The 12,895-nt window shown below is 39.4% G+C and overlaps 2 protein-coding genes across 2 annotated transcripts in view; one reads left to right on the top strand and one right to left on the bottom strand.

The window, feature by feature from the left end:
* LOC132998173 (mucin-5B-like) overlaps positions 1-1,499 on the top strand; it is a 47,450-nt gene extending 45,951 nt beyond the window's left edge. The window contains exons 46-48 of the mRNA XM_061067671.1: positions 27-66; positions 180-300; positions 1,298-1,499. Of these exons, the coding sequence (XP_060923654.1) occupies positions 27-66; positions 180-300; positions 1,298-1,499 (363 nt within the window). The remainder of the gene's footprint in view (positions 1-26; positions 67-179; positions 301-1,297) is intronic.
* A 486-nt stretch (positions 1,500-1,985) lies between these two features.
* On the bottom strand, positions 1,986-12,168 carry tollip (toll interacting protein). The gene is made up of 6 exons (XM_061067908.1): positions 12,039-12,168; positions 8,083-8,232; positions 5,652-5,834; positions 4,545-4,697; positions 4,048-4,132; positions 1,986-3,517 (listed from the first exon to the last, which is right to left on the bottom strand). Exons 1-6 carry the CDS (start codon positions 12,069-12,071, stop codon positions 3,282-3,284), a joined length of 840 nt encoding a protein of 279 aa, XP_060923891.1. The 5' UTR covers positions 12,072-12,168; the 3' UTR covers positions 1,986-3,281.
* Between the last annotated feature and the right edge of the window lie 727 nt (positions 12,169-12,895).

Here is a 12,895-nt window from a genome sequence, read left to right as displayed (position 1 = left end):
TCTAACACACACCTTCCTCTTCCCAGGGCACCGAGACAACTTACGCCAATGGATGTTGCAAAGCCTGTAAGTTAGCGGAGTTCCAGTATTTGAAAGATAAAGGATGAAAAGTTGACGTTGGAGGAGAACGCTGTGTCATGTATTATTGTGATAGTCTAACGGTTTGCTACATGTTCCAGGCAAACCCAAGAATGTATGTGAGGTCCTGAGTAATAAGGTGGTCATCAAGGTGGGAAAATGTGAGAGCCCACAGCCTGTTAACATGACGTACTGCGGCGGGCACTGTGGAAGCATGTCAACGTGAGTCTATTGAAGTACAAAATTAAAGGTTCAGTGTGTAGAATTTAGTGACATCTAGTGGTTCAATTGCTTGTTGCAGCTGATTACCCCTCACCTCAACTTCCCCTTCCAAACATGACAGAGAACCTGTGGTAGCCTTCAGTTGTCATAACAACTCAAAGGGTGTTTAGTTTGTCAAGTTGGGACTACTGTAGAAAACATGGCGGCCTCTGTAGAGAGGACCCTCTCCTGATGTAGATATAATGTATTTAAATAAAAAGGACTCATTCTAGAGAAAAGAACAAAAATAATTACACACTAGCGAAAACATCACTATGATTATTTAACTTTCAATTTCTACCAATAGATCCCTTTCACCCAAATCTCACACAATATGCCTTTCAAGGTGTCTGAAGCACAGCACTACTGCACAACACCTGTGGTTTCATCATCAGCATCAGAGCTGGGCAACAATCTTTACTTACAACAAAGAGCAGACTAAGCTAAACTGACATCATTAAACAATAATGTAGGTACATTAGTAGAAAAAAGTATAACTTAAACTTTAAACATTTATTTCTGTGCTTTCATTTCCAAAGGAGACGATAAGACATCTTTGAAAAGCTGCCAATTTCTCTTCCATTTTACTGGGCTAATATGGAGGCTCCTGGCCTGAACTGGGCCGATAGATTTTTGTTGAATGTAGTTTAAGACGTTTTTTCTTCACTATTTTTCCTCACTGGCAATTGTAGTCTGCAACATACTATAACCAATTAGTGTATCACTGAGAATACCAGTCTAGTAGTACAACACTAATACTAAAGACACCAAATGGTCAAATCTGTCATGTATTTTTGAAAGACACAAAATAGTAAAAAAAAAATATATATATGACATCCAACATGGATGTAAGATTTAAATTAACAAGGCCACATGATTTGAGTAAAATGAAGAACCCTTTATATTCAAATGACTGTTGAATAAGCTGTAATCACTGGATGTGTGTGTGTCTGTGCAGGTATTCTGCAGAAGCCAACACGATGATGCACAAGTGTGAGTGTTGCCAGGAGTTCAAAACCAGTCAGAAACAGGTGGAACTGAACTGCGACAACGGCTCTAAGGTCCCGCACACCTACGTGCATGTGGAAGCGTGTCAGTGCAGACCAGCAGAGTGTGTGTCTGGGACGACTAACAAACCACAGCGTCGCAGGAGGCGCTGATCACTTACTGGATCCTGCCGGACACTGGACAACTGACAAATCTAAACCTTAAATCTTCTCTATCTTTTTGTCACACTTATTTGTATTTATAGCCTAAGGGGCTACTTTGCTGTTCCCTTTCTTCATCTGAGGATTTCTTGGATGAGTTATTAAAATTATATTCCTGCAATATGACCACTTGTTTCGACATTTTCATTTACCCTTGTCAAATGATAAACAACAAAGAGCACACAAAACATCTGCATGTTCAAAGCAAATAGAAACATTGAGGGTAAAAGTCAGGCTCAAGCTAACATCAACCTAAGGAAACATCGTAGAAAGACTTTCAACTCCCACAGCTGACAACATGATCCAGCTTCACAGTTCTCAGGCTGTCAAGCAAAGACTAAACACCTGCACTACATGCTCTTATTGTATGTCTTAAATAAGTGGTTTTAAATATGCAGTTTAAATGTGTCTTGGAAATAAACAGAAGGACAAGACACAAAACAATGACACCTTTAAGAATCTCAGCAGTGATTGTTTTGGAACCACGTGAAAAGTCACAAGCATGAAAACTTTGGCAGACAACACATCAACAAGACCTTGAAACCCACAAGTGTGAATAGAAAGCTTTAAGAACACATACAGATACTGTGATGAAACTAAGCATTTGAAGCATGAGGCGTTACAAACTGCTGTTGTTCTTTAGTCTTGCAAGCTTTTACATGAGGGTGTTGTGGGAGGGGGGTCATCAAAAACATCAAGGGTCAGGGTCTGTGGAACATGAAAAATGGGGGCACAATTCATGGAAGTCTGGTCACATCATCTTAGTCCACAATGGTTTGAATCCTTTCAGGTCTCTGAATCCTGCTGAGCTTCTAAGTGATGTCATTCTTCTCATGCTCACACAGCATCTTTACACTGACTTAAAAAAAGTGACTCTACAGGATATTAGTTTATAATATCAAGTGTTTCACACTTCACTGACAGAAAATGGGTGACACCCAAACTTTACAACGGAACCTTAAAAGATGACTCAGATTGATGTGGTGTTCAGTGGTTATATTCTTCGGTTCCTCAAATTTCTTAGGTCATCTGTTTATTTTCGATTCTCTCGTCACCATGGAGAATTCTAAATAATTAAATACTTTCATAATAATTTATCAGATTTTAAATGCACCAAACATTTTACAGGTAAATATGAAACAAAAGCATTTTACCTAAGGTTACTACAAGCATGTTCTCCACACAGCATTAACGACAAAATCAACATAAACATAAGATGGAATCTGTGCAAATCAACTGGGTTACTCTGGATACAGTGAGAGATTGTGACACTGAAACAAATGAGAAATACAAAATGATTTGTGTTGGTGGGATTTTCAATACCCATCAATTCACACTACTGCCGGTTCAATATTTAGCTCTCTGCTGTAATACAATCCTGTCTAAAGAATTTCCCAAATACACTGAATCTGCTATATCACTTTAAAATTAGACTTCTTCAAAGTAAAGGTGAAAACAGTCCAGATGGTTTGAGGATCCAGTGACTCAGCGGTGTGTTAGCAGAGACAGCCCAGGCTTCATGTACTCTCAGGTCTAGAAGGAGTCGACGGAGGGAGAAACAGATCTCTGTGGCTATCAGCTGGTGGGAATTCAGATATGGCTGCGGTTTGTGGGTGAGCCTATGTGGTGTGTTTGTGTGTGTGTGTTTGTGTGTGTTTACTTGTGTGTGAGGGCTGCATGCATATATACGTGTATGTGTGTGTGGGATGTCCGTCTTGAGCCTGTGTTCTACTGTTAGAGTTCCTCAGCCATCTGCAGCAGGGAGTTGATGGCAGCGTCCTTGTTGCCCTGCTGTGCGTCAAGCACTGTGCGAACCACCTCCTTATCCAGGTTGGGAAACATGTCCTGCAGAGCCTTCAGGTCCTCCTCACTGCAAACCGGCCCCTGGCCCCCAATGGCTGGCATGGCCCCTGGCATGGCCCCTGGCATTGCCATGGGCACCATACCCTGGTTGTAGACTGTAGGCACTCCTAGCAACACAGGACACACACTGCAGGTTTAAGAGTGTTACAGATGAAAGGTTTAGAAATCATTTATAAATTGTATTATATTATTATTTTATGTTAGTGTAATTAATGAACTAAGAAGAAGTATTGTAACATGGTCTTTCGGCCTGATGTTGATGCTATCACTGTGGCATCATTAGGGTTTTCTCAAACAAGACAAAGCTCCTCCACAGATGACATTTCAGTGTGGATGTGTGGGTGTGGGTGTGTGTGTGCGCTCTGGTCCTCACTTTGTGCCCCCCCCCCCTTTAATGGACTGTTTGGGGGTTAAGACTTGGTTTTAGGGTTAAAATTAGGTTAAGGCAAGGTTAAGGGTTAGGGTAAGGCATTTAGTTTGCCTAAGGGGCTAGGGAATGCATTATGACAATGAGTTTCCTCAATAAGATAGAAGCACAAACATGTGTGTGTGTGTGCGTGTGTATGTGTGCGTGCGTCAAAACCTGTGTCAACAACGGGGGAATGCATGTGACCCGGTGTATGTGTGTGTGTCTGACCTGCGATGGGCACATATCCCACTCCTTGCTGATACACAGAGGGCATCAGGACAACAGGCTGAGTCATCATCCCTGCTGGTAACGACTGGCACAGACATAACATTGTGTTACCACATGATATCCAACACCATCAAAACCTCTAAGATCTCATACATCTGAATGATGGTCAATAGATCATAGACATAAAGCAGGTTTTCCTTCACATAGACTTAGTGTGCAACAAGCTGAAATTCACATTATTTTTGCAATTAGATATATGTTATTAGTTCAGTTTAACCTAAAGTGAAGATTCTTTGAAACATTATTGTGAACCAGTTTACCTTATGGGGGGGGAAGAGAGAGAGAGAGAGAGAGAGAGAGAGAGAGAGAGAGAGAGAGAGAGAGAGAGAGAGAGAGAGAGAGAGAGAGAGAGAGAGAGAGAGAGAGAGAACCCCAAAATCAAGATCATATCAAACACTTTTCAGACTGTTTCATGGGGTGTGTGTAAAAACACTCACAGCAAAAGACATCACGAGGTTGATCATGCCCTCCTTGTCGTCGCCCTGCCTGCCACTGAGGCTGAACCACTCATCCACCACGTTGCCCTCCCTTAGGCCTTCAGGGATGGTGACATGAGTCCATGCTATCCTGTCATCCATGGAGAATGCTCTCTGGACAAAACATCAGCAATAACACGTTACCACAGACTAGAAACTACATCAGATCACTGACAGAAAAAATCTGAAATCAGAGAAGCAGAATCTGTTGTTGACCAGTGGAGTAATGGGCCTCAGAGCAATGGTGCTGATTTAAGATCAGATAAGATCAAACTTTATTTTATAAAACACAGCGGGGAAATTTGAAAAATGCTAAGAATCAAAAACACCTTTCCATTGTAGTGCTTTGTATTAAATGTTATAAGTATAGTGCAGTGGCACAGGATGATTGTGCAAGAAGGTCATAATCTGTTTTTTGCGCATTAAAAAAACACTGTACATAAACCCAAATGTGCAAAAAAGGTTTTTTCTGGTTGTTTGATTTATATCGCTATATATATATATATATATATATATATATATATATATATATATATATATATATATATATATATATATCGACTGATATGAAGAAATTTATCGTGATACGATTTTTTCCCATATGGCCCAGCCCTACGATGACGATAAATATTCAATAAATCGTGCAGCCGTAGTTCAGCCCACTGCTGCAGCTTTGTTTAATGTCATGTTCAGGGCTTTATATCTTTTCAATCTTTATGAAGCCTTACAATCTGGTTTCTTGTTCCCTAGCACAATGCATTGTACACAATCCAGGCCAAACCTGAGGATGCTGTGGTTTTCTTTGGTGAGGTTTTATTTTATATATAAAAATATTATATATATATATAAAATTGTATCCATAAAAGAATTATGTAATGCATGCAATTAGCTTTAATTTGAAGTTAGATGAGTGATCACTGGTGCTGCACAAAGGTTGTATTTTCCCACTTTCACAAAGTAATACAACTGTTTGAATCAATTCACATTTTTGTGATATTGCACATGGGTCTACTCAGTGGTGTCGTATTTTGTGTTTAGCAGTTCAGATCATCCTCCCCATCTCCTCACCTCATCGAAGATCTCCAGATAGAAGGAGTCCACCCCAGGTGGCACTGTGCACTGGATCACCTTGTTCCAGCGTGGGTTCTTGGCTCCGTTGTGAGCGGTTGGTGTTTCATAGACTGCATATCCCAGTCGGACCCGGCAGTACGGATCCATCCGTGTCATACCATAGTTCTTAGCAAGTTTGGCCTGTGCAGCAAAACAAACATTGTGGCTTCAATTAGTGATGAAGGTGGCTACAGTCACAGCTCAGCCGGGTTTTCTCACAGATTCAGTAGATAGTGGCACAAATTTGTAATGGAGAGTTTGTGCATTACTTTGCAATTGTACATGGTTTCAGTTCTGATTTACTTAATTTACTTGTACTTAGAAAAAAAGAATAACTAAAAATATATATATATTTCTTAACATGGCTTACATGATGGCTACTGATAACTCCTTATTCTAATTGGCTGAAAAGTGTAGATAAACCCTTAATAACTTGAAAGATGTCTGTGAAGGTTCTCAGTCTTTCACACATGGTTCATGGTTATCTAAGAAGTAAACTACAACCAGTCCAGTAACCTACTGATTCAAAACTTCTTTCATGACCTTACACTTGTTACACAGATGTTCGTTTGCAATTATAAAATAAATGCAGATGCTGATGACTGCAAGTAAGGACAGGAACATCAAGTTCCCAGTTCAGCACTTGGCCCTAGCCCTTCCCCATTTTGCACATTCACGTGTAAGGGTAGGCTGTCCCAATAACTGTTTGGACGGACGCTAGGGCAAAATGCTAGGGCCGTACAGCCCCCAGACAAAGATTGTTCAGACCAACACTTCAAACCAAGGGGTACCCAAAATGAAATGCGAATCACCGGCAAGCTGGGAGCGAGACCCGCAAATGTAGCAATTTCTCCATTACTAAGGATTTAAAAATTAAAATAATGAATTTAATATCTTAGTATAATATAATTTCTATGTATTATGATCATTTTTTCAAAAAAATCTTTAAAAAAAGGTTTGCAAGTACAGACCACCGCTAGTAGCCTGAAGCTGTGAGCTTTTGATTTATAGGTGAAATAATGCCGAGCATCCAAGCTTTTCAATTTCAAATGTCATTGATCACCTACATTAGCATAGAAGTTATTTGGCTATTATAGGTTTGTCACTTTAGTAACTGCAGACAATAAAATTGGTTTAGTTAAGATCTAAACAATGTTATTGCAATGACATCCCCGGTAAAACTGTCTCGTCTGTTTACATTGATGACAACTGATGATGACATGTCGGGTTTTCGCGACGACTACTGATGATGTAATGGCTTCTTGAAGGGCTGTCCCAATTCTTAGGGTAAGATTTCGACCAATAACCCTTGTGACACCGTTTCATGGGGCAAGATAACCCTCGAAAAGAGGTAGGGGTAGGGCCAAGGGGTGAAATGGGATTGGGCCTTGGCATAAGATCATGGAGCTGAATTTATTTGGCCACCAGCTTTTCATCAAGAGACATGCATAATGTCATAATGTGCTTTAATATTTAAAGGTCCAGTGTGTAAGAATTAAGTGAAAGGGGTATTGAATAATCCTAGTGATATTTTCACAAGTGTGTTTGATCTAAATTATGCAAATTGTTGTTTTCTTTACTCTAGAATGGGCCCCTTATATTTAACAACTTTATAATGACATCAGGGTGGTCCTCTCTATGGAGGCCACCATGTTTCTTGTAGTCGCCCAGACTGGAAAAAACTAATTCTACACAATGCAACTTTAAGGACTTTGCAGATGCACTGAGGCTGTAGCCTACTTAGAGCCTCTTAAAGAGCTTAATTGTCTTCCACATCAAGAACAATGTACAACTTTTTTGGGTATCATCATCCCTTACTTAATTTCTCCAGGTTGACTTGTTGACAGCCAGCTAAAATTATGCTAGTTATTCTCATCGACGTAACACAGCTGGGAAATCTTTTTGCTAATCTTGGTTGAGGTTAGTTTATATAACGGAGTGCGACTACATTATTAAAAATGTTCAAAAGCTAAAAAAAAGCATGAGGCAATGATAACACACAAGATGAATGTGTTAGTTGTTGCGTAAGCATTGCAAAACTACACTTACATAACTGCAGTGGTAATGAACCTCAAATAATTAGTTGGTGCATCCCAAGTCTATCAGGGTCCAGGAGAATGCTCCAGTGCTGGGCAGAGTGTCTTCAACACACCCCAGCCACCAGGTGTTATCATATGCAACCAAAAACTAACCCTTGATGCTTGCAAAGTCAAATGATTTTCAAATGGTGCGGCCAAAAAGTGTGATGATTGGACAGAATGAGAATAAAAAGTAGTGTCATTCATAATATGCAGTAAAATCATTTAAATACTGTATATTATCCACACTGAAACAAATATTCAAATGATGTCCAGTTGAATTCCGAACAGTCGAGCCAAGCTGTATTTACCTGAACCACAGTGATGCTGAGTCTCCCCACGGTGCCTATTGACCCTCCATACTGCAACTGTCTGGCTGCCTGGGCGTCCAGCTGGACCTGCTGCTGCTGCTGGGTAGGAGTGATGCGCAGGAAATCCTGGGGAAGCTCCCCAATATACACCTGAACACATACATCCATACACACTTGTTAACATACCGGCATTCAGAGTGAGAATGTGAGCACAAGGACAGTAAAACAACAGATTATTTCCAATAAAATTAATTATTGTTTTTTAGAATTTGGTGAACCTATTTTTCTATTTTATCGACAGATATGTTCACTACTATGTGTGATTGTAGTTTTAATCTTAAAAAGTAACAAAGAGCTAAAATCCTGAGGAAACTGACTGTCGAAATCATAAATAACACAAATCATTAAAATCTTGTGATCATCATGAGGATCTAATATTCATCTTATGTCATGGCTAATAGTCGCCCTCTTGAAGTCATGTGAATGTCATCAAGGCTTGTTGACTGAATCACTGGATGCTCTTAGATGTCTGGATTTATTCATGAAAAACTGGTCTGGAATAGATCAACTAACACGGTTTAATATACAGTGAGCATTTTGTGGCTGCTGCTGTGACGTACTGCACAGAGGGAGGAGTGTGAGTGTGTGACCTGTGTCTCTGCAGCACATCAGTGTTCAAAAGGACTGCATTCCTGAATAGTATGGCCCTTAATACATCTTCATTATCTAGTTGGATGCCAACAGACACTCAGTTGCCAGTGAATTCTTAACTTACATTATTGCACTGATACAACAACCCTAATGACTCCATCGTTCAAGTTGTGTTTAAACTGTCGACTCTACTTTAGGGTCAGTTGTGAGACAGCAGTTTGTGTAATACATGTTCATTATGAGTTTCAGCTAAATAACAGAAACCCTTGATTATATAATGCAATGTAGTTTCATCAGCACAACAATCTCCATCCTGTAAAACAGATTTAAAACCCTATATATATAATATTATATATATTATAACCCTTATAAAAGGTAGTGATGTTGTAGTAGACTGCATTAGTTTGAATGGGTCAGTGTGTTGGATCTAGTGACATCTAGTGATGAAATCGCATGTTGCAGCTGAATACCCCTCACCTCACCCTCCCTTTCTAAACATGAAGGAGAATGTGTGGCTGCCTTTAGTTCAAAAGGTGTTTAGTTCGTCCAGTTTGGGCTCCAGTACAAAACATGGCCGCCTCCGTAGAGAGGACCCGCTCCCGATGTAAATTCATACAATTTAGATTAAACACACTAGTGAAAACATCACTAGAAAAATGTTTTATTCAATTTCTGCCAAAAGATCCCTTTCAACTAAAACGTACACACTGAACCTTTAACTGACAGATGAATTAGATCAGTGGTGAGGACTCAAAGTATTACCAAATGTTCAAAAAAAAACTGTTATATATCTAGAACTTAAAATAATATAGCACCAGATTAAACCATGTCAAAATGTTAACACATCAACTGGCTCGCTAGAGCCGTCTTTCCTTCCTTCATTGCAGAATATTATGATAATGATGAAGATAGCAAACAAAACAGTGTTTTCAAATGTTCAGTTCCCCCTGAAAGCAAAGTAGACTAATGACTAGGGTTGCAAAATTCCGGGAATTTTCAAAGTTGGAAACTTTCCATGGGAATTAACGGGAATTAACGGGAATATACGGGAATATAAGGGAATTAACGGGAATTAACGGGAATTAATGGGAATAAACTGGAAATGTTGTGGGTAATTTATACTAACTGTATTTACCTTGTCATATACAGACATAAATATAAACATTTTGTTGTGTCATAGGCTGATTTGAGCCCTGAGGAAACTTTGGACACTTGACTATATGCTTCGGCATCGTTGTGTCATTCTTAACATAGGTCTTTGCACAGTATTTGCAAATGTACACAGCCTTTCCTTCTACATTGGATGGGGTGAAATGTCTCCACACATGAGATAGTGCACGTGGCATTGTTCTTTAGAATAAGATGAGAAAAAAGTTTGTAAAAAAATACTCATGCAATGCCAGAGATATAAATAGTTAGCCAAACAATTGGAATAGTCTGTAAAAATATTTTACAATTGATGGATAAATTATCATGGAAATAGGCTAGATGAACAATCCTCAATCAGCATGCTAATATATTTTCCCCAGTAATATCATTGAAACTTACCTGACTAGTCCTGCACTCTACAGCAGGCCTCAATAGCCCTGCTGTAGAGTGAAGCATGCTGGGAGTTATCTGTGTATGTAAGTAAGTAAGTAAGTTAGTAAGTAAGTTTTATTTATAGAGCACATTTAAATACAGCATAAAACTGACCAAAGTGCTGTACAATGACAATAAAAGGCAAATAATACAATATAACAATACGGTGCTATACAATGACAATAAAAGGCAAATAATGCAATATAACAATACAAATTGACCATAAGTCCTAAAATCCAATACAAAGTGCAATAACATTCAATAACAGTTAGGGGGAAAGGAAGGCCAGGGAGTAAAAGTGGGTTTTTAGCCCAGACTTGAGGGCAGAAATGGAGGGGGCGGATCTAATGTCCTGAGGGAGCAGGTTCCACAGACGTGGCGGCGACAGCAAAGGCCCTATCACCTTTCTGCTTGAGCCGTGATCGTGGCACGTGCAGAAAACCTTTGCTAGAGGATCTGAGGGACCTTTGGACTGACCGTGTGATATGTGATGGAAGAATGCACAGTGGAGGGTTGAAACTCAACGTGCAGCTTGTGCTGCATTCCATTCATCTTTAAAATAGAGTTTTGAATGATGTTTTTATTGCTCAGCGTTTAATTTGCATAGTTTTTTTTTTTTTCAAAATTCCCAAAATTCCCGTGCTTAATATTCCCTTGGAAAGTTTCCGGAAAGTTTCCACCCCTTTGCAACCATACTAATGACAACTGATTTATCACACGACATATCATACAAGCTTGTTGTTCTTTACAAGTATATCTCAGCTGTTACATGGCCGGGTCCTCAAGTCGCAAGGAATCAACGTTTGCCTCAAACATTTAACACAAGATCAGTGCTTTATCTCCGAGACAGGACATCATGTGACCGCTGTGAGGAACACTTCATCAGGGAAACCTCAAGGACCCTGAACAACAGGCCGAAGAAACACTGCACACAGACAACTTCAGCTGTGAACGTCACCAAAACCCCTCCCTGCACAGATTTTAAAAATGAATCAATCAATATGGATAATTGTCTAATTTTAGCTCCCGAGTAAAGGTTGCAGTTTTAAAATCTTCTTTATGAGCAGAGAATGACACACAGCTGATAAAAAAGGCATTTTATGAATCTAACTTAGACCAATTATGCGTTATACCTCCTTGCTGTACTTGTACAATGCATAAGCACTATATCAATATTGGACTATCGTTATATTGCTATTGATGAAAACTACACGGCACCAATTATTGATATGTTATAATTGCCCAGCTCTAGGCTAGACACTGAAGTTCCACACAGTGATGGCAGCGAGTGGAGGTGTTGCAGTTCAGGCGTCCTGTGCCTTGATAAGAGATTGAACATTAATATTGCAGTTTGGTTTCAGAATCTTTAGAGACCTGGCGAACCATATATACTCCAGTGTTTGTTCTCCACTTCTACCCTCACACAAGTGAGACACAGTGGCTGAGATCATGTCAGGAAGCCTTTCTTAAGAATGAGGCTCGGGTGTTAAACGTCAACAAAGCGTTACAACAGCTTTAATCCGCAGCTAACTCCATTAGCTCGTTTCATATCGCCACTGACAGAGGAGGCTAACTACAGTGCTACAGGCCGCTGTGCTGTTCAATGACTGAAGTTAGCTAACTATCACAGATGTTGTTCAACTACAGACTGGCTAGTTCCGCCTCACTGTGTGTCGCTGTGTGTGTGTGTGTCTGTGTGTCAGCACAGCGCGCAGAGTGTGTACCTGTCCCCGTTGGGTGCTGATGGTTGTCGCCATGTTGTCTCTTCCGTGTCTGGAGAATTCAACTCTTCTTCTCTGACAGATGTGTAGAGTCAGCAAATGTAATAACAACAACACACACACACACACACACACACCGCTCAGGACAGACTCAACCCGGAAGTGTACCGTTGTGTGTTTTTTTTTTGTTGGGGGGGGGGGGGGGGATCTTTATTTTCCTCAATGCAAGTTATATTGTGGAATTTGAAAGCGTTTAATCTTAAAATTGATTTCAACAAATTCATGGTCACATTTATGTAGAGCTGACTTTATATTGTTATTATCAAATGACGTTATTTTAAATAAAATAAAACAGATAAGTAAATACATTAATTAATGAAAAATACACCTACAGTTTCCTTGATTATTTATTCCTAATGTATCAATTTATTTCCGTATGTATTTAACCATGTTTGTATTTAGACATTTATTTGATTGCTTCACCATTTATTTATTTGTAGTTATGTCAAGTTTGCCGTTCATACATTTATTTTTATTTTTATTAAAATTCTTTACTTTCTCACCAGAAGATACATGTGTAGCTTCAACTATCAACATTTTAACTCCCTTTTATTTAACTGTTGTAACTGTAAGGGATTTTTAAACTCGACCTAATGTGATCTGAATGTGACGAAACAGTGAAATCTCCCGTTCTTACCTTCATGAATACAAACTAGTTTTTACACATTTGAGAATGGGGTTCAAACTGTGTTGAGGCTGCCATTACAATGCCTGATTCTTAATACGTATAACAATTTTATCTCAAATAAATATCAGATTAACCGAAATGACAGTTGTTTACATCGAAGTTAAATCTGTCT

This window comes from Limanda limanda, chromosome 3, assembly GCF_963576545.1.
Source record: "Limanda limanda chromosome 3, fLimLim1.1, whole genome shotgun sequence".
NCBI lineage: Eukaryota > Metazoa > Chordata > Actinopteri > Pleuronectiformes > Pleuronectidae > Limanda > Limanda limanda.
This window is presented reverse-complemented; position numbering and strand designations above follow the sequence as displayed.